This window comes from Onychostoma macrolepis, chromosome 17 (genome assembly GCF_012432095.1).
Source record: "Onychostoma macrolepis isolate SWU-2019 chromosome 17, ASM1243209v1, whole genome shotgun sequence".
In the NCBI taxonomy this organism is placed as follows: domain Eukaryota; kingdom Metazoa; phylum Chordata; class Actinopteri; order Cypriniformes; family Cyprinidae; genus Onychostoma; species Onychostoma macrolepis.
In genome coordinates, this window is record NC_081171.1 from 31263135 (window position 1) to 31281900 (window position 18766).

The 18766-nt window shown below is 38.6% G+C and overlaps 1 protein-coding gene across 2 annotated transcripts in view; it reads right to left on the minus strand.

Annotated features, from left to right (window-relative positions):
* Nucleotides 1-2938: 2938 nt before the first annotated feature.
* Nucleotides 2939-18766, minus strand: part of dph6 (diphthamine biosynthesis 6) — a 95511-nt gene continuing 79683 nt past the window's right edge. For both annotated transcript variants that reach the window (XM_058749613.1, XM_058749614.1), the window contains 2 exons: nt 12691-13057; nt 2939-3947 (listed from right to left, as the gene is read on the minus strand). In XM_058749613.1, the coding sequence (XP_058605596.1) occupies nt 3844-3947; nt 12691-13057 (471 nt within the window). In that variant the 3' untranslated portion in view covers nt 2939-3843. The remainder of the gene's footprint in view (nt 3948-12690; nt 13058-18766) is intronic.

Genomic DNA, 18766 nt, shown 5'->3' on the forward strand with positions numbered 1-18766 from the left:
TTGTATTTTTGAGGCCAATGTATTATTTTGTTAATATTCACATAATTTAAAAAAAAAAAAATTATTATAAAGTTATTTATTTACTTCTTTTTTTTTAAATAAAGTCTTAGGTGAAAGAAATCATTAGAACTTTAGCTTGGCAAATTCATGTCAAGAAAAAGAAATTAAATGTTCTACTTGAGCACCCTGTATGTTGTGACCAAACTAATGTAAACTTGCACTCATCATGTTATGAATGCTTTATTATAATATATATTTTAATTCTATATATTTGTGGAGCTGCTAGTAATTGATGAACTGTTTTTAAACTTTCTAATGGCATTCATTAATATATGACTGTACATGATCAAACATGTAATGTTGGATTAACATTCATGTTTATTTCCATAAGACATTACACTTGCAGTAGACTTCTGCAGATCACCGTGCAGCTGTCAAACATCGTCTAAAAACTATTAATTCCCACTTTTACGATTACGCTAGCTGGGTCTCTAATAAATAAAGTCTAATTAGAATAAAGAAATGTTGGTCTGACTATCTGCAGCTCATGTGCTTCTGACACGGGGCTAGTTTTGAAGTTGTGAAACTCCTGATTTCATGTCCGCTGTGATTACAGCTGCTGTCAGGCTGATCTGTGTATATCGTTTACATCACAGCACGACTCATTTATACCTGACAACATCTGACGAGCTTCTCTGTTCTCATTAACAATCACATATTACACCCTGAAATGAGCTGACAATATGAGCTGATTCAGGAGACACAGACAGGAGCACAATTACTAACAAACTGCTCAGCTTTTCCCTGCAGCAGATCCATACGCCATCGTACACACATTAGTGCGGAAAACAAGCGATTAAAACTGACAAACATATGCAAATGAACATATTTGATCCTTACTGTACATATAGAATCTTCAAACTTGTGCCATTTCCACACAGCAGCCACAAGAGGGCGACACACTCCACTGAACACACACACACACTCTTTCAATTTCTTGTGGGTTGATTCCATAGGCCTAATGGTTTTTTTTACTGTACAAACTGTATTTTCTGTCTCCTTCCCCAAACTCTACACCTAAACCTACCCCTCACACTAAACTACAGGCATTTTTACATTCTCAAAACACACTTCATTCTGTGTGATTTATAAGCTTCCTCGTGAGGACCAAAAAAAAAAAAAAAGTCCCCACAAGGTCCAAATTTCCTGCAAATTTCCCAGTTGTAGGGGATTTTGTTATGTTACTGGTATTTACTATAACGTCGTAGAAAATACCAGTACAAACGCACACAACATTCATATGCTACATGTGGGTCAAATGAATAAACACATCAATCAAATCACGTTCAGGGATGATCCAAACACACAGAAATGAGGGTGTGCCGCTCCCATGAGGCCGCAGCTGCTGTGTGTGTGTCTGAGTGTGTGAGACAGCTGCAGACAGACACCTTCACAAACACAGCACTGTAGAACGTGCGTCATACACACGCACACACACACACACACACACACACACACACACACACACACACACACACACACACACACACACCCATACACACACTCACTCACTCTCACACACACACACACACACACACACACACACACATACCCAGACACTCACTCACTCTCACACACACACACATACCCAGACACTCACTCACTCACACACACACACACCCAGACACACACTCACACACACACACACACACACACACACACACACACACACCCAGACACTCACTCACTCTCACACACACACACACACACACACACACACGCACACACACCCAGACACTCACTCACTCTCACACACACACACACACACACACACACACACACACACCCAGACACTCACTCACTCTCACACACACACACACACACACACGCACACACACCCAGACACTCACTCACTCTCTCACACACACACACACACACACACACACACACACACACGCGCACACACACCCAGACACTCACTCACTCTCACACACACACACACACACACACACACACACACACACACACACACACACACACGTCTGGTTTGCTATCCTTGTGGGGACTCTCCATAGGCGTAATGGTTTTTATACTGTACTTACTGTATGTGCTATTGTCCTACACCAACTCTACACCTAAACCTACCCCTTACAGGAGACTACAGGCATTTTTAGATTTTCAAAAAACTTCATTCTGCATGATTTACTAGCTTGTTTACCCGTGACACGAGTCCCCATGAGTCTGTGTGTATTCAGGTTTAAGTCCCCACCTGAATAGAAAAATAGGTACACACACACACACACACACACACACACACACACACACACACACACACACACACAGTGTGTAGATCAGACCAGACTCTCTCGGGATCGTCAGAGGTGCATTAATGTCTGCAGATGACCATCACACAACACTCTGAGCTTCACAGCACAGCTTCATTCACTCACACACACACACACACACACACACACACACACTCAAACCACTGCACATATTACTGAAGAATCAAGAGTCGCCGTCTGCCAAACTCCAAAACAAAACTGACAAAGAACTCAGAAGTGTGGTGTAGTCTATATGAATCATCAGTTATATGGTAGTTTTGTGCGAGGAACAGATCCTACAGGGTTTTCACTCGATCTTCCTCTCAGCCAAACTCTAAAATCTCATTCATATTTTCAAACTTTTGTGTTTTCAGAGATCAGTGATGTTTCTCATGTTCCATAACTGATCGAAATAAACATTTAAATACATGTGTGTGAAAACACAGCTTGCAGATTTTCAGTTCAGTCTGATTCTCTCACAAAACTAATACAGCACGAGCCGTACAATCAAGTCATGCACTGAAATTAATATTTACCAAAATTAAAGTTTTCATTTAGCTGAAAACTAAAACCCAAATCAAACTTTTGAATAATCAATTATTCACATTTATTTCAAATAATAAAAAAAGCATAAAAATGGAGCTGTATACATTTAAATATGCACATAAGTTATATATAAAAACGTATATTCAAATTGTGTACAGTACTTAGGTTTCACTTGCTGTAAAAAACTTGATTTCATGACAGATTTATTCAAACATGCATTAAATAAAACATCACTAACAGGTTCAGTAAAAATAATGACTATTTGTAATATTTGAATATGTAATTTATAGTGCTGTCAAATGCATCCAAAATAAAAGTTTTTGTTTACATAATATATGTGTGTGTACTGTGTATATTTATTATGTATATATAAATACACACACATGCATGTATACATTTAAGAAAAATGTTACGTTTATATTTTAAATATATTTATATATGATATAAATTGTATGAATATAAATGCATGTAAATATTTTCAAAATATATGCGTTATGTGTGTGTATTTATATATACACAATAAATAGACACAGTACACACATTATGTAAACAAAAACTTTTATTTTGGATGTTTGACAGCAGTAGTAATTTATTAAAATGCTCCTCTCTAAACTAATTTTTTTCTATCTATTGAGTTTATGGACATTACATGTCTTTCGTGAGGAAAATGTGACATTGCATGACATTGTTTACAAGCTGTTTCACTAACAAAACTGCTTTAGCTGGAGACAAACAAACTAAACCTGCGATACAATTTGACTGAAGGGAGAAGAGAAGCATGTGCAATGTGTGTTTGTGTTCAAGAACGAAAGGTCTGGAATGACATGAATGACAGAACCATCATTTGGGTGAAGGAACCCTTTAACAAACACACAAATATGCATACATTTGAAAACACAAAGAGCATCACAGACCGCAGGTGACCTGAGCTGGAGACCAGCAACAGCAGAACTCCAGATCAACGATCTGTCTGCTACACACTGAGCCAGCAGGAGACGCGGAGGACACACCGATCCGGCAGATCTTCCACAGGAACCAGAGCCACAGCAGCACCGCAGCGATCCAGACGCTCCAACCCTACAGACACGAGAGCACAGGGTCACGCTTCACACTCCATCCGGCCCAGAACACACACACACTTCAGTTACCCTCGACAGCTTGTGGCTCTGAGCGCAGACATATGGTCAGCGCTTCCAAACACACCGCTGTATACACAGAGGAGCAGAAAATCTTTAGTTAGCCATTTGCAGCAGATTAACAGCTTGTAGAATCTGCAGAAGAATTGATCGGGAAGGTCTGCAAGCGCAGGAGAATGACCAGCGGTCACCTGATACGCCCGTATAGCACTTCAGGACGCCCGGGAACAACCCACAACACGCCACCATTACAGCTGCTCTAAACACTTGACCGATCTGACCGGTTCACGTTTCAAGGTTTTGATTTTTTAACGTTTAACTAGATAGACGTGGTTCAAGTACCATTCTCTTTATTCATCATCTGGTTCAAGAAAGTTCACTAACACTTTACTTAAAGCCTTTATGAATAATACTTTGCAAAAGCATTAATTATGCCTTGTAATGCACATTATAATGCATTGTACAATCTCATGCACACCTGGAAACACAGTTAATACATTTACATTCAGTCATTTAGCAGATGCTTTCATCCAAAGTGACTTACGGATGAGGACGACAGACGCAAACTAAATCAACAAAAGAGCAACGATACGCACGTGCTATAACACATCTCAGATTAACACAGAGCAAATAATTATATAATAAATAAAAAGAAAACAGATAGAATAGAAAAAGATTAGAGAAGCTAGTGTGTAACCGACCCTAAACCCCCACCCTATAGTAAGTACATGTAGTTAATTAATATTTCTCAGTACTTGAATGTGTAATTACACTGTAACAAGGACACTGTAAAATAAAGTGCAACCCAAACCTCTCTAAAATACATTCAGAAATAATATAAGAAAAATGCTAAATAATCCACAGCTGAAATGCAGATGTTCAGTAGTGAATGATTATTAACAGTATCAGTAAAACAGCAGCAGCTTTCAGTCTGTCAGACTTTAAATAGCAGACATACAGTAATAGTTCTGCACAGCTTTCTGCTTTTTTTCTATGTAAACATGTGCTTGACGGCCGTGTTTGTCCTTGCAGCATCTCGCACATGAAACGGCGCTCGAAGTAAAAGAAGCTCATCTGGCGTCTCATAAGCTTGCGGTTTTTCCCGTTCCACTGCGGCATACAATTGCATGTCAAATTTGCTGACATTTTTATTGAAAAGCATGAGAATTGGTCCCTAAACTGAAGTGTTACCAACATTGCTATATATGTACAGAAGGAGAACCATAGAAGGTACTGCATGTTAGCTGCTTGTTTTGCTCAGGTGCATGATCTGTTTAACTCCACACGTCATATTCTAACGATAAACTCTGCTTATAAGCTGTAGTTCAACCACGCAATGCTGTTTTCTTGAACCTATGTTGGTAACAACAGAGATTTACTTCAGATGCACAATGAAGATGAATACTAAGTCTTGTTTTCTGAGAAATATAGCTAAAGTAAATGCATTTATGCTTAAAACAAGAATATATATCATTCAGTGGGGTCAGAAAAATCAGCTAGTTTTCCCTTTGAATGAGGTTTATTTTCTGACAAATCCAAATGAATCGCTCAATCTAAATCTGATGAGATATGATCACTACGCTGAGCAGATTTAACAACACGCATACATACACGTACGGTAAACACAGCAGTGTTTGTGTGATGCGCTGCATGCATGTGTTTATTTGTGAATAAATGACTAAACCTGTTCATCATATAAAGTGATGGCATGAGACTTCAATTAAAGCGCTCGATTCATTTTATGATGCATTTATAGTCTTTTATGCTCCCTGGACAGGAGGAGGAACAGAAACCTCTCGTTTATCTTCTTATCTTATCGTGCTTCATGTTTCAACAATTAACCAAGAACAACATGAAGGTGAGTAAATGACTTTAACTCCAATTAGCCCGAGTGCACCGCAGCGCTGGGATACTGAGGTCAGTGCGCAGTCTGTGTGAAGCACAAAAACGAACAAGACCATCAGACAAACGAAGGGAAGCTGCGATGGAAAGGTGAAATCTCTTTTGATAGTCATCAGGCTCTTTCATTAGGAACACACACACAGCACGTCGCAGATCGCACGGCGAGTAATTAACCAGTGTGAATGAAAAGCAGCTTTCCTCTGTGTTTTACGGAGGCCTGCGGTTCTCTCCGGGCCGTTGGACTTTCAACAGGAGATCAACAGCGCTGTCTGAGGAGAGCACATTATATTAGAGACACGGTCACCTTCATCGCCATCAAACGCTGCATTCATGTCCGCCTTTCATGAGACGCTGCTGCTGCTGCTGCCGCTTTAAAGGCCCCGGTTTGAGTTCGTAATGATGGAAAAAAAACATCCATTAACACTTTTCCAGTCATAGGAATTTTTTACCATTAAAGCAAAATCTACATCCATTTTTCAAACTGAAAATAAACTTCAATAACACGGTCCTGCATCATATTTGCTGAATAAAATCCTATACTTGTTTCTCACTAATTCTGGGGAGCTGTCTGTTTGCCACAGCATGCCACTTTCTCACTAAACATGTGCATATTATATCAGTTTTGCTTTCAACCAGCATCTGTAAGGTGAAGAATCATGCATTTTCCATTAATCAGCAGAAAAACTGCCACAAACACATCTCAGCCAGATTACAACTATTCAATCAATTCTCAGCCCATTTCATGTGTATGACATTATCTTATGCCTGATCCTGATTTTAAGTAGAATTGTGACCAATAACAGAAGAAAATGCAAACATGATCCCGCAGCTTTCTATTTTTACTGCATGCATCCAAACTGATTTTTTTGGGATAAAAGCTTAAATAAAAGTTTATTTAAAGTTCTTTGACATGAAATGGAGTATTTTATCACATTTTCCACTTGATTGTAGATTGTAAGTTAAATGATACATTTGGAGGACTTTGCTTTGTTATTGCATAAAAACATAAAAAATTTATAAAACTCGATGTACTTGATGGAATGTTTTTATTTATAATTTTGAACTCTGAATCAACAAATTAGGTAATATTTGGCCTTTTTTGCAAATCAGCAGATTTGTTTTTCAAGATTCATGGTTGTGTAATTAATTAATCTAATTTATTTAATAATCAAAATGCTTTCCATCTAAGCATTTAAATTGCATCTAAAATCTTGTTTCTACTCCAATTTGTTGTTGAAATATGAAGATTTAAATAGCAGCTACAGTAAAAACTTGCTTCCATGACAGATTTATTTATGTGCACATTAAATAATAATAAAGAAAAGCAGAAAGAAGCACCAATAAAGATGTGTAGAATCCTGCAGTGAGTTTCTGACAGGTTCATGTTTTCCAAACACAGCCTGTGGGTCAGTAACATTAACCACTAAACCTGTGTAATTGCTCATAATATTCAGACCTTGAGTGCCTTTACATACATATTTATAAACCGATTCTGCTTAAGCTGACAACACGTTTGGTCATGTAAACGCGTTAACCTGTTTTCTAATGCATAAACTGATTTTGCTCATTACCCTGACTTCACCCGGCATATAAACCTGCATTCAGTCCGCTTACTGAAGTCTGCATGTGATAAAGCATTCTTACTGTAGATTCATTCATGCATACATTTCTAAGGCTTTTAAATGATCAACAGGATCAAAACTTTGCTGTTAAGCCTGTTTCTCTCTCAATCTGCTGCATGTCTTCTGTCTCTGGTTGATAGTTTAGAGTTGTTTATCCAGTAAAAGCTCTTTTAGTGTAATTGTAGAAGCGTCCAGCTTCAGCTGCTGCTTCTCGTGTGTTTTTTCTGTCAAATCTTGACTGATTTTGATCAAGTAAACGTCAGAATAACTGCAGTCATGTTTCCAGATGAACACTTACTGGACTGAAGCAGCTCAGCTTTACTTGATTCTCCATCAATCATTTTCTAGAAAAATCAGTGCGTCTCAAATCTGATCATCAGGATCTTTCCAGAAGCTTTACTTTCACTGTTCCTCAGCGGAGGAATGATCTTCATCTCACATCTTCTGAGGATCTCTCAACCAGCATTGCATTATATGTTTGGATCATTTCAGTCTCATCTGACTGAGACATATTACTGGAGATATAGAGCGACCGCTGATATTTACGTCAGAATCTGCTGCACTGTTATAAAGATCTCACTGATTTACATTACAATGCATATTTTTGCTCAGTTTGAGTTTCTGAATAAAACCAAGCTGTTTTTTCTCCATTTTCTTGCTATATCAGACTATGTGAGCCATGAAAGCCTGATGGATCAAATGTGATACTCAACAAAGGCACATATGCAAACTTTTTAGATTTTGTCTAAAGGTTCAATAAACTGTTCCATTAAAAAAAAAAAGAAAAAAAAGAAAAGAAAAAGTTTTCCTGACTATTATTTCAGACGTGAGGCTTGATGCTTTAACAACGTCACAACACATCAGAGAGGAATACACAGGAACAGAACTGCTTTCTTGTGTTTCCAGGTTACTGGTTGCATGTGAACTGTTTAAACAGGTTATCTCAATGAACTGATTTCTGGTAGCTATCGACTGATGTGCATGTAAACATGTTCATTTCTGCTGAGGAACATCAGCTTGATTTCTGAAGCGCGTCAGACCACAGACACCTTCTGCAGTGGTTCTCTGAGATGCGTCCAAATGTCCGGAAGCCAAACACTCATCTGTCAGGCGATACGAGAGGAGATTCAGACTTGCATGAAGCCAACAGATCTGTGTTTTCATGCTCAACTGTCCCGTCCAAGCAGAAGGGTTGGAGGGCAGAAGTCTTCATCTCTCCTCTGATATGGTGGGGCTGTGACCCGTGAAGCGGCTCTGGGCGCTCTCCGAGGCCATCGAGACGACTGACAGCTCCATAAACACGTCTGAACATATGCTACAGCATATGAACGCATGCCTCAGAAACAGAAACCTTCACATGAGAAGATGAAGAACTCTAACACAGATAATGTGTAATAATAGTGTGTGGTTATTAATGCATCAATCATAACTCACACAGTTCAGAAGTGCTTCTGTCTCAAAACATTTAAATGCTTTCAGTTTCTGTAGCATTATCTATAATAGAACACAAGGAATTTAGATGCCTTCTGAATGATAACGTAATAAACACCCTAAACTCGGGACATTTAATCAGATCAACCTGAATAGATGAACGAGTTACATCCGTATTCAGTCACAACAAGCAGTCCAAAACAGTGTTATTTTAGTATTACTGAGAAACTATTATAGTCAGTAATAATTTGAATCAATTTTTATGTTTACATTTTGTTTAAATTCATTTTAACACTTTTTATTTTATTTTAATGTTTTAGCAATTATGTTTTTGTGAATTGTATTATTATTTTTAAACGACTATATAGTTTAATTAGTTAAAAAGTTTCAATAATTTTGCATATATATATATATAAATACATATACTAACATATGTGTGTGTTAACTTTTGAGTTATTTTAGTACATCACTTTAAATGGAGATACAAAAGGATGCCTTGGCAAATAGCTAAAATAAAAGTTAAGTTTTAAAGTTTTTAAAAAATAAATTATCTAAAACTATACTGTAAGTAATAACCAAATAATGACTATAAATGAGCCATAACTCTTGTCCACAGGGTCATTTCTGCCAATCATTTCTTCAATTCTACTGCTGATTTTACAGTCTAATATTCTATATCATCATTCTCAGATGCAGCCGTTCATGGTCAGAATAAACTGCAATGTGGACCAGACTTCATGCTAATCACTTTATCACTGACACTGATGTCTCTTAACGTATCTGATGTGAAAACAAACTTCGGGAGGTAGAAGAAAGCCAATGGAAAACCGCTCCAGACTCGATCCCACTTCTGAGACCGTCTGATATCAAACCAGGCCTGAGAAAACCCCGTCAGCAGACGCGATGCTCCTGTAAGAGTGCATTCAGACTGACTTCTGTACTGGCTTCACGTCATCTTCAAGACAAACAAACCGACAGACGGCAGACGCTCAGACGGGACGACTCATTTCTATTCCGCGCCTCACTCTATAATTTCATTTCCTGTAATAAGTAACAGCGAGGCCTGCATTCAAAACATCACGCATGTCAGACTGATGAACGACTGCAAGTGTCCTCAAGAAACGTCCTGTAAATATGAAATCGCTCGGACTCTCAGCGGACTGCAAAACACTGATCTTAATATCTCAATATGATCTTAGCATTGGAGCTCTGCAAACACTACTATAGAAGTGTAGTTACATTTTCAGCCTCACACAAAACTATATGAATGACTTCAGAAGATTTGGAATATAAAGCATATTATAGTCATATGAACGATTTTGTGTCATTTTGACAACTTCAGTTCATTTGATGCAAAAGAGCAGCCAGGATATTCTCCAAAATCACTTCACAGAACGAATCCTACAGCTTTGGAACAACAGGAAGAATTTCAGGGATTCATGAAAAATCAGCTTAAAGATGTTAAGAAATTTTGTGAAGCAAAACAAACAAAAAAATCTAAGAGGTTTATAAGAAGTGAAATTCTTAAGATGTTCTCATATATCTTCTGAAGAACCTCCTGTGAATGCTGCTAAAAATGAAATGAAAAAGCAGGAAGCACATCATGCCATAATCATGTCAGATCACTGTTTACATTGCTAGTAATAGTAATATTTGTTATATGCTGTATACATAGGTGGTGTTTTGTTGTGATGTTTAATATTTGAAACAATAAATTCGTTCACCATCCTACTTTTGGGGATTTCAGACAAGTTGAAAGTTAACTTGAAGAGGTTATTTTTCGATGATTTTTAAGAACATTTGTTTCGGTAATTAAAATTCTTCTCAAGTTTTGTCTTTAAAACAATCTTAAAGGGATCCCCGGGTATTAAGACATGTATAGCTTAATATAACGTAAATGATGTCTCTTATTTAAATATGTAGTAACAAACCCATGAAAATGTATGTTATTTGAAAAATCGACATCGTTTTTGGACTATGGGGGGCGCCATTATTTTACGTGCACAGTACATTCTGCGTCGATGACGTCAAATGGTTGCACTCAGTGAGCTACTGGCGCTTTTTACCACAACACAACTCAGAAAATAAAATACTGACACGATACCACATTGTGAGGCTTTTGGTTGTAATTTTCAGTCGAAGGGCAACAAAAGAAGCGATGTAATGTAAGACTTCACTGCTTTCCTAGCGATAAGAAAAGGAGAAAAGAACGGGAAGATGCCTGTGACGAATAAAACTTCCTGAAGACCCGCTTCTTTGTTCTCTCCACTTTAGCCCTGATGCCTTTGAGTCTTTTAGTAGACCACAGCTACTGAAAGAGCTTGCAAACGGCTGAGACGAGAAACGCTAGATGCCATCTGTTAGATGTAAACATGTGGATGCGCGGCCGCTGGAGGAGTTTCTCAGCGGATTTCCCTCGAGATCCGGGGCGTTTACACTCCTTGTGGGGAAAAATCGATGGTACAGCATTTGGTTTAAACCTATACTTATATCCATCGCCACCTGTGAGCTCTTTCAGTAGCGGTGGTCATCATATCAGTATTTTATTTTCCGAGTTGTCTATTCCGAGTTGTGTTGTGGTAAAAATAGCATCAGATAGCGCTAGTAGCTCACCGAGTGCAACCATTTTACATCATCAGAAAAATGGTGCCCCCCCATAGTTCAAAATATGTATAAAACGATATGATTTTTAAAATAACACAAATCTTTAATGTGTTTTCTGCTACATATTTCAGTAAGAGACATAATGTACGTTATATTAAGCCATACAAGTCTTAATAGCCAGGGATCCCTTTAAGAAAAAAGATAAGAACATTCTTATATGGGAAACACTCAATATTAATAGAAAATAACAAGAAAATAGCAGTCAATAATAATTTAATAAAAATGTTCTGTGAATTCGGGACCCAAATGTTAAAGCTGAGAGAGGCTGAGAAAGAGTGCGGTTTTCTCCCATTATCTGCATGACTGCAAGATGTGATATTGATTTATACAACAGTTCAATAATCAAGAAGCTAATAACTCCCTTTTCCTATTTTGGCATTAAAAATAACTGAATAGGACTGTTGTGCAGTGTTTTGTTCCTGAGTGAATCAGTCTTTTTGAAGGAATCACGTTTGAATGAATCTGTGTGTGTGTACAGTGACGGGTGTGATATGCATCACATATGATACATTGAGACATAATTAACTGTCTCTTCCAGCTAAAATCCGAGTCCATAATCCATAATAACGCTTCCTCAGTGAAAAAGTGCATCTGCTGTTGTCTCTCACATCAAAATCCAGCCACATATTTGTTCAGAGCTGTTTTGTCTTGTAAACGCTGCTTGATCTGCAGATTTCTCTCCTGATTCACACCAGAACACTTGTTCACTGCAGGAAGCGTTATTATGGATTATAGACTCTATGTATTTTAGTTAAAAACGTCTTAACGCTGGATTAGTTCCAGCTTTTGTCTTCTCCAGATGTTAACTGATGGACTGGAGTGGTGTGGATTATTGTGATGTTTTTATCAGCTGTTTGGACTCATTCTGACGGCACCCATTCACTGCAGAGCATCCATTGCTGAGACACTGATGCAGAGACACATTTCTACAAACCTGATGAAGAAACAAACTCATCCTGATCTCGGATGAACTGACGGTGAACACATTTTCATTTTTTGCTGAACTATTCCTTTATGAGTGACCAAACATTACTAGCAGTCCTAGATTGTGGAGCTGAAGCGTACCTGTGGCGATCTGAGTGACGAGCGAGTCGTGGCTCTTATAGAAAACTCTGGCACACAGCGCAGAGAGACTGGTCTTGTGAAGAGCGCTCTGGTATGAAGACAGCAGCTGATCGGTGACGGTCTCGGCCGCGGCGGGAGGATCGCTCAAACTCACGGAGAGAGACAGAGAGGCGTATCGAGCGCAGCTGGACTGCAGCAGACGGCACTCAACGCTGCACCCCGGGATCTCTGAGACGGAGAGATGAGGCGATCTGTCTGCGGGACAGTCCTGCACAGCCGTGACATGCAGCTCCACCGCTGCTCCTCTGGGCAAAGATGGCACGACCGCAATGCTGCTCTCCACCGGCGCCGCTCCGGCACACTCCTCCTGAGAAGAGACAGAGACAATGCACTGCAACCAGAGCAATGAACAGATGCACACAAGATTGTAAATGTCTTTCATTCATCAGGATGTTCAGCTGTTCAACAAAACAAAACACTATGGGTCAGTTTTACTAAACAGGGCAAATTAGTGAAAAGAGCAAGAGCGCAATTCCAAAACAGCGCCGATGGGCGTGGAAATTTCTGCGGGTGATTTACTAACAATACACAAATTAAAGAACACAGATGCATCTCAATTACATATCGACCATCGCAATATACCAAGCACAGTGCAAATTAGCGTAGTCGCAAATAAAGAATAAAGAAATAAAGAAGCCACACGTTGAAAAGAACCGGAGGCCAAAAAATGAAGGTTAGCTAGAAGTTTTGATGGAGCTGGTATTGCGCGACTCTGAGGAATCCAAGTCGTCTTTTATTTTCTGAAGCACATTAAAAATAACATGGCTTGGCAAACGATATGCTCGGATAATGTGTTCTTCTGGCATTCAAAATAAATTAATACGTGTGGAAAAACTCCTGTCCCTTCTACCACGAGCTCTCTGTTCTCTGTGTGACTCCTCCAGCAACAACAATTGCAGCCATTTCAAGCGCAAAATAGTTTAAGACATGCTTTTTTTGGGCGTTAAATAATGGCACAAATGTCAGTAATTTGACGAGCGCAAACGTTAGTAAAACGCGTTGCATAATTCATTTGAATACTCTCCTCACATAACTTTTGCGTCTGAAAGGGAAACTCCTACAAATGCATATTCAATATGGTCAGGCGCAAAAATAACTGTGTCCACGCCTTTTCAGCGCTAATTCGTGACTGCGCATCTTTAGTAAAACCTGACAGCACTATTTTAACACCAAAAGACGGTTTGCGCTGGTTAGTAAAACTGGCCCTACAGCAGTAGATATACACAGGCTGCCTCTGCTTTGAAACTACACACAGAGAGCTGCTGACTTTATGAATTTAAGAGTTTCTGCTCTGATTTAAGTGGTGATATAATGCATAAAGGTATTTGTAATGCATGTTGCAATGCCTTTTTTCATGAATAATTGTTGTAACCAAATTTAAAATGCATTATAATATCTGAAGGTTTGTTTGTTTAAAAGCATTGTACTTTCTAAAGATGTAGCAATGAATAGCAAAGTTTTATAATTTATAATAACTCTGGTTACAATTATTCGTGAGATTATACAATGCATTATAAGGTGAATTAATTAATGCATTAAAATATTTTGTAATGCATTAACATTTTATAATGCATTATATATAAATGCTACAAGTAATGTGTTACCAACACATTTCGGGCCTTATTTTGTGGAAGGGTGAATTAAGACCCGCAGAAAGCCTGTAGAAAGTGTTACCAGGTTGCTTGAAGTTACAAAACAAGCAGTGCGAAGTAAAGGCTTGCGGAGCCAATGCATGCTGATGAAACATTTGAGCTGGTTTCTAAACCAGCTTAAACCAGCCAAGACCAGCAAAGAGCAGAGCAGTTGAATAAAGATCATCTGAACCCTCAAAACTCGCGTGACCGAGCCACAACAAAGACACGCGGCGCGATTGATTCCAGATCATTTTACACCATTTCACCACACTGGAGACCGGCAGTGATGGCTTTAAATGTCTTCTTCATCATCATCCTCCTCCTCCTCTGCAGTGTTAAAATCTTTATTCTCGGCTGGCGTCTGCGCACGGGCCATTATCGCCTCTCAAACTCGAGAGCGGCACAATGCGGCCCTCAAATAACACTGTCTCATCTGCTAATGGGGGACAAATGAGTGTTTTATACAACAGCCGCTTTGTTGGGCCGTCGATAAGGGCAAAAACACTTAACCCCCTTTTCAATTGGCTGGATCAATTTTCATCCACTCACATCCCACTCGAGCACAGCAGAATAATGACGGGTTACATACACTTTATTTTGAAATTCACTCGAAAGCAGACGGCGAATAAATCAGAGGTGGCGCGGAGAGCCTTTTCTCCCAATTCCAGGCCGTGTTCTGCTCGTGACCCGCCGGGCGAACGCTGCACTTACATCCAGATTAAAGCAGCCACCGCTGATTGCGGATCAACATCGAACCACTTTCCAGCGCGGCCACGAGTAAACAATAGCAGCTTTAAGCAGTGTGTAAAGCGTTCACTCAGACGTCTGTAACGAGCGCGCTTTAATACGCCAAAGATTAGCACTTAACAGCGGCAAGGTGCCGTAATGAACGGGAGGCTGTTAATGGCCCTCGGGGGCCGTAATAAGGCTGTGCTGGGATCCGGAGGGTCTCGTTTAGTGGCTTTAGAGGCCAACCTCACAGCCCTTGACATCCAGCTCCTCAGCGTGGAGCTCAAACGTATCGGTGGACCACCTTCACGGGTCAACACCAGCCCAAAACTCTAGCTCAGGTACATTCATGCCTCACGTCATTTGAAACCGTAATCCCATCCAGATCACACTACCGGTCCAAAGTTTGAAATTAAGATTTTTCAGTGTTTTTTCTGATCACCAAAGCTGCATTTATTTGATCAAAAATAGTTAAAATTGTATAATATTTTTGCAATTTAATCTGTTTTCTATGTGAATATCTGTTAAAATGTAATCGATTTCTGTGATTACTCCAGTCTTCAGTGGCACATGATCTTCAGAAATTATTCTAATATACTGATTTACTGCTCAACAAACATTTCTGATTATTATCAATGTTGAACATTTTCACAGATGAATATAAAGTTCAAAAGAACAGCATTTATTTGAAATAGAAATCTACTGTAACATTGTAAATGTCTTTACTGTCACTTTTGATGAATGAAAGTATTAATTTCTACTTTTGTAATATAAAAAAAACTTACTTAACCACTTTTTTTTTTTTAGCATCACATTTTCCACAAAATAAGAAGTTGCACAACTGTTTTCACCATTATATATTATATAATGTATACATTAAATAAAATAGGTACAGTATATTAAAATAAAACAAATAATTAGAAATACGTTAAAATAATTACATACAATAAAGAGAAATAAAAATTGTAATTTTGTAATTCCAGAATTTATGAAATTTCTTCTTGATAAAAAAATATTATAGAACTTGACATAACTAGAAAAATGTATATTAATTACAGAATAGTCTGTGACCTTTTAAGATTTTGTTAATTTCCATGACTTTTTATAGGTCCAGAAATCACTTTTAAGATTGCTTCACATATCCAGGATTCCCAAGAATAACAACTTAAAATAAGAAATGTGATACTATCCTCTTGATTGGGAGCTATTTTAGCTTATTTTCAGGCTTATCTGCAGTGATTTGTCCAGTGGAGAATCTGATGTTTCTCTGCTGTCCTGTTCTCAGCGCGTCTCTCGCCCGCAGGAGTCTGGGAGGAGGTGGAACAGTAAACACCATAATAAGGAAGCGGTGTAAAGTCAGCGCTCAGCGGGGTGCTGATGGCTCGGGATGCTCAGGCGCTTCCTCTACATTTCCTCCCAGCGGGACGCTCTGCTGCAGCAGCTCTGTGCGGCGGGCCGACGCCTGAGATACAGCAGGACCAGAGCTCTACCACTCAACACAATCACTGCACAAGCTGTTCCGCAAACACCTACACATTCTCACAGCAAAGTTTCAGTGTGACAAGACGTCAAAAGCAAATACATCATTATCAGACGCTCATCGAGTGTGAAACTCCTGCTTCATTTCAAGCATTGATTTACACTTTCTGTTGCGCTTTAGGCCTAATCATATTTTCAATTATACTTTTTGAGAATCGCTTATTCTCACTTTGAAGTGAACTGACCAATGGTAAAAACTCTAAAAAGAACCTATCAACATTAAATATGACCAATATTTACATTTCTTAATAGCACAAAACTGTCTAATATTTGAATTTCTGACCAGTAATGAAATTTCTTAATAGAATAAAACCAACCAACATCTAAATTTCTTAATAAAACAAAACCAACATTTAAATCTTTGATCAATATTTACATTTCTGACCCATATTTAAATTTCTTAGCAGTAAAGACTTTTATATTGAAAAAGACGCAAAAATAAGTTATTTTTACTTTGAACAACAGCTTGCAAGATGCAACCAACAAATGCACTGAGCAGCGCTGTCAATGGAAAGCACCCTTAACAGATGAAAGGAGAGTACGACAAACATACCACTTTTCTCAGCGGACATTAGGACTAATGTTTTATTGTGAATATGAGATTGAGCTGAAGAATGAATACTGTATCAGATGCAGGTAATCACACTCGCTCAGTCCATCTCTTTCTCATAATACTCTACTATACATAATACACTGCTTTTACGATAATAATACAATAAGCTTTTAATACAGCAACTCAACATTCCTTCGTTACTACAACCCCAATTCCAGAGAAGTTGGGACATTTTGTAAAATGCAATAAAATCAAGAATCTGTGATTTGTTCATTCTCTTTCATTTTTATTTAATTGACAAAAGTACAAAGAAAAGATTTCCAAAGGTTTCACTGACCAACGTAAATGTATTTTGTAAATATGAACAAATTTTGATGGTTGCAACACACTCCAAAAATGTTGGGAAAGAGGCATGTTTAACCCTGTGTCACGTCAACATTTTAATTACAATGTTTCATTGTTTGGGAATTGAGGATTCTAATTGTTAAGGTTTTGCAAGCAAAATTTTTGTCCAGTCTCACTTGATATAAGACTTCAGAAGCTCAGCAGTCTGTGATTGTCATTGTCTGATTCTCCTTTTTGTGACTGGTCATACATTTTCAATAGGAGTCAGATCTGGACTGCAGGCAGGCCAGTTTAACACATTCACCCTGTCTCTACGAAACCACGCTGTTGTAGCACATGCAGAATGAGAGCTGGCATTGCCTTGATCTAATAACCATGGACTTTCCATGAAAGACATCATCATGATGCCAGTATATTTCTCTGTACAATCCCAGTATATGCCTCCATGCCAATGGTACCTTCACACATATTCCAGTCACTCATGCTGTTTGCTCTGATGCACTTATATACCTATATACCATGACAGACGTTTGCTTTTACTTCTTTTGCTAATGAAAGTCTGGATGGTCCCTTTGGACTTTGGGACTGAGAACTCGAAATCTATTTTTCCCAGAAACAAGTTGAAATGTGGACTCATCTGAGTACAGCACACATTTCCACTGTCTTTTTGACTATCTGAGATGAGCTCTGGCCCAGAGAACCCGGCAGCATCGCTGCATAGAATTGATGTATAGCTTTCTCCTAGAGTAACAGATATTCAAGTTGCATTTCTTGATGCAGCAGTAGACTGTAGTAAATGACAGTGGTTTTCTGAAGTACTCCTGAGCCCATGTGGCTATATTTAACACCGCAGCATGATGGCTTCTTATGCAATGCCATCTGAGAGCTCAAAGGTCATGCACATTCAGCTGAGGCTTCCTGCCTTGCCCTACATGTACTGTGATTTCTCTGGATTCCCTGAATATTTTCACAATATTATGTATGGTACTTTGCAATTTTGCATTGCGAAATGTGATTTTTGATTTGTTTGACACTTCTGTTGTGAAATTTGGCACAAAGTGATGAGCCACGATCCAGCTTTGCTTGCAAAGACTGAGATGCTCCTTTTTTACCCAAACATGATACCTTGACCTATTGCCAGTTCATCTGCTTACTGTGAACAGTTTCAAAACAGTTTAACGTGGATATTCTATAACCTTTTCACTTTTATTTTGCC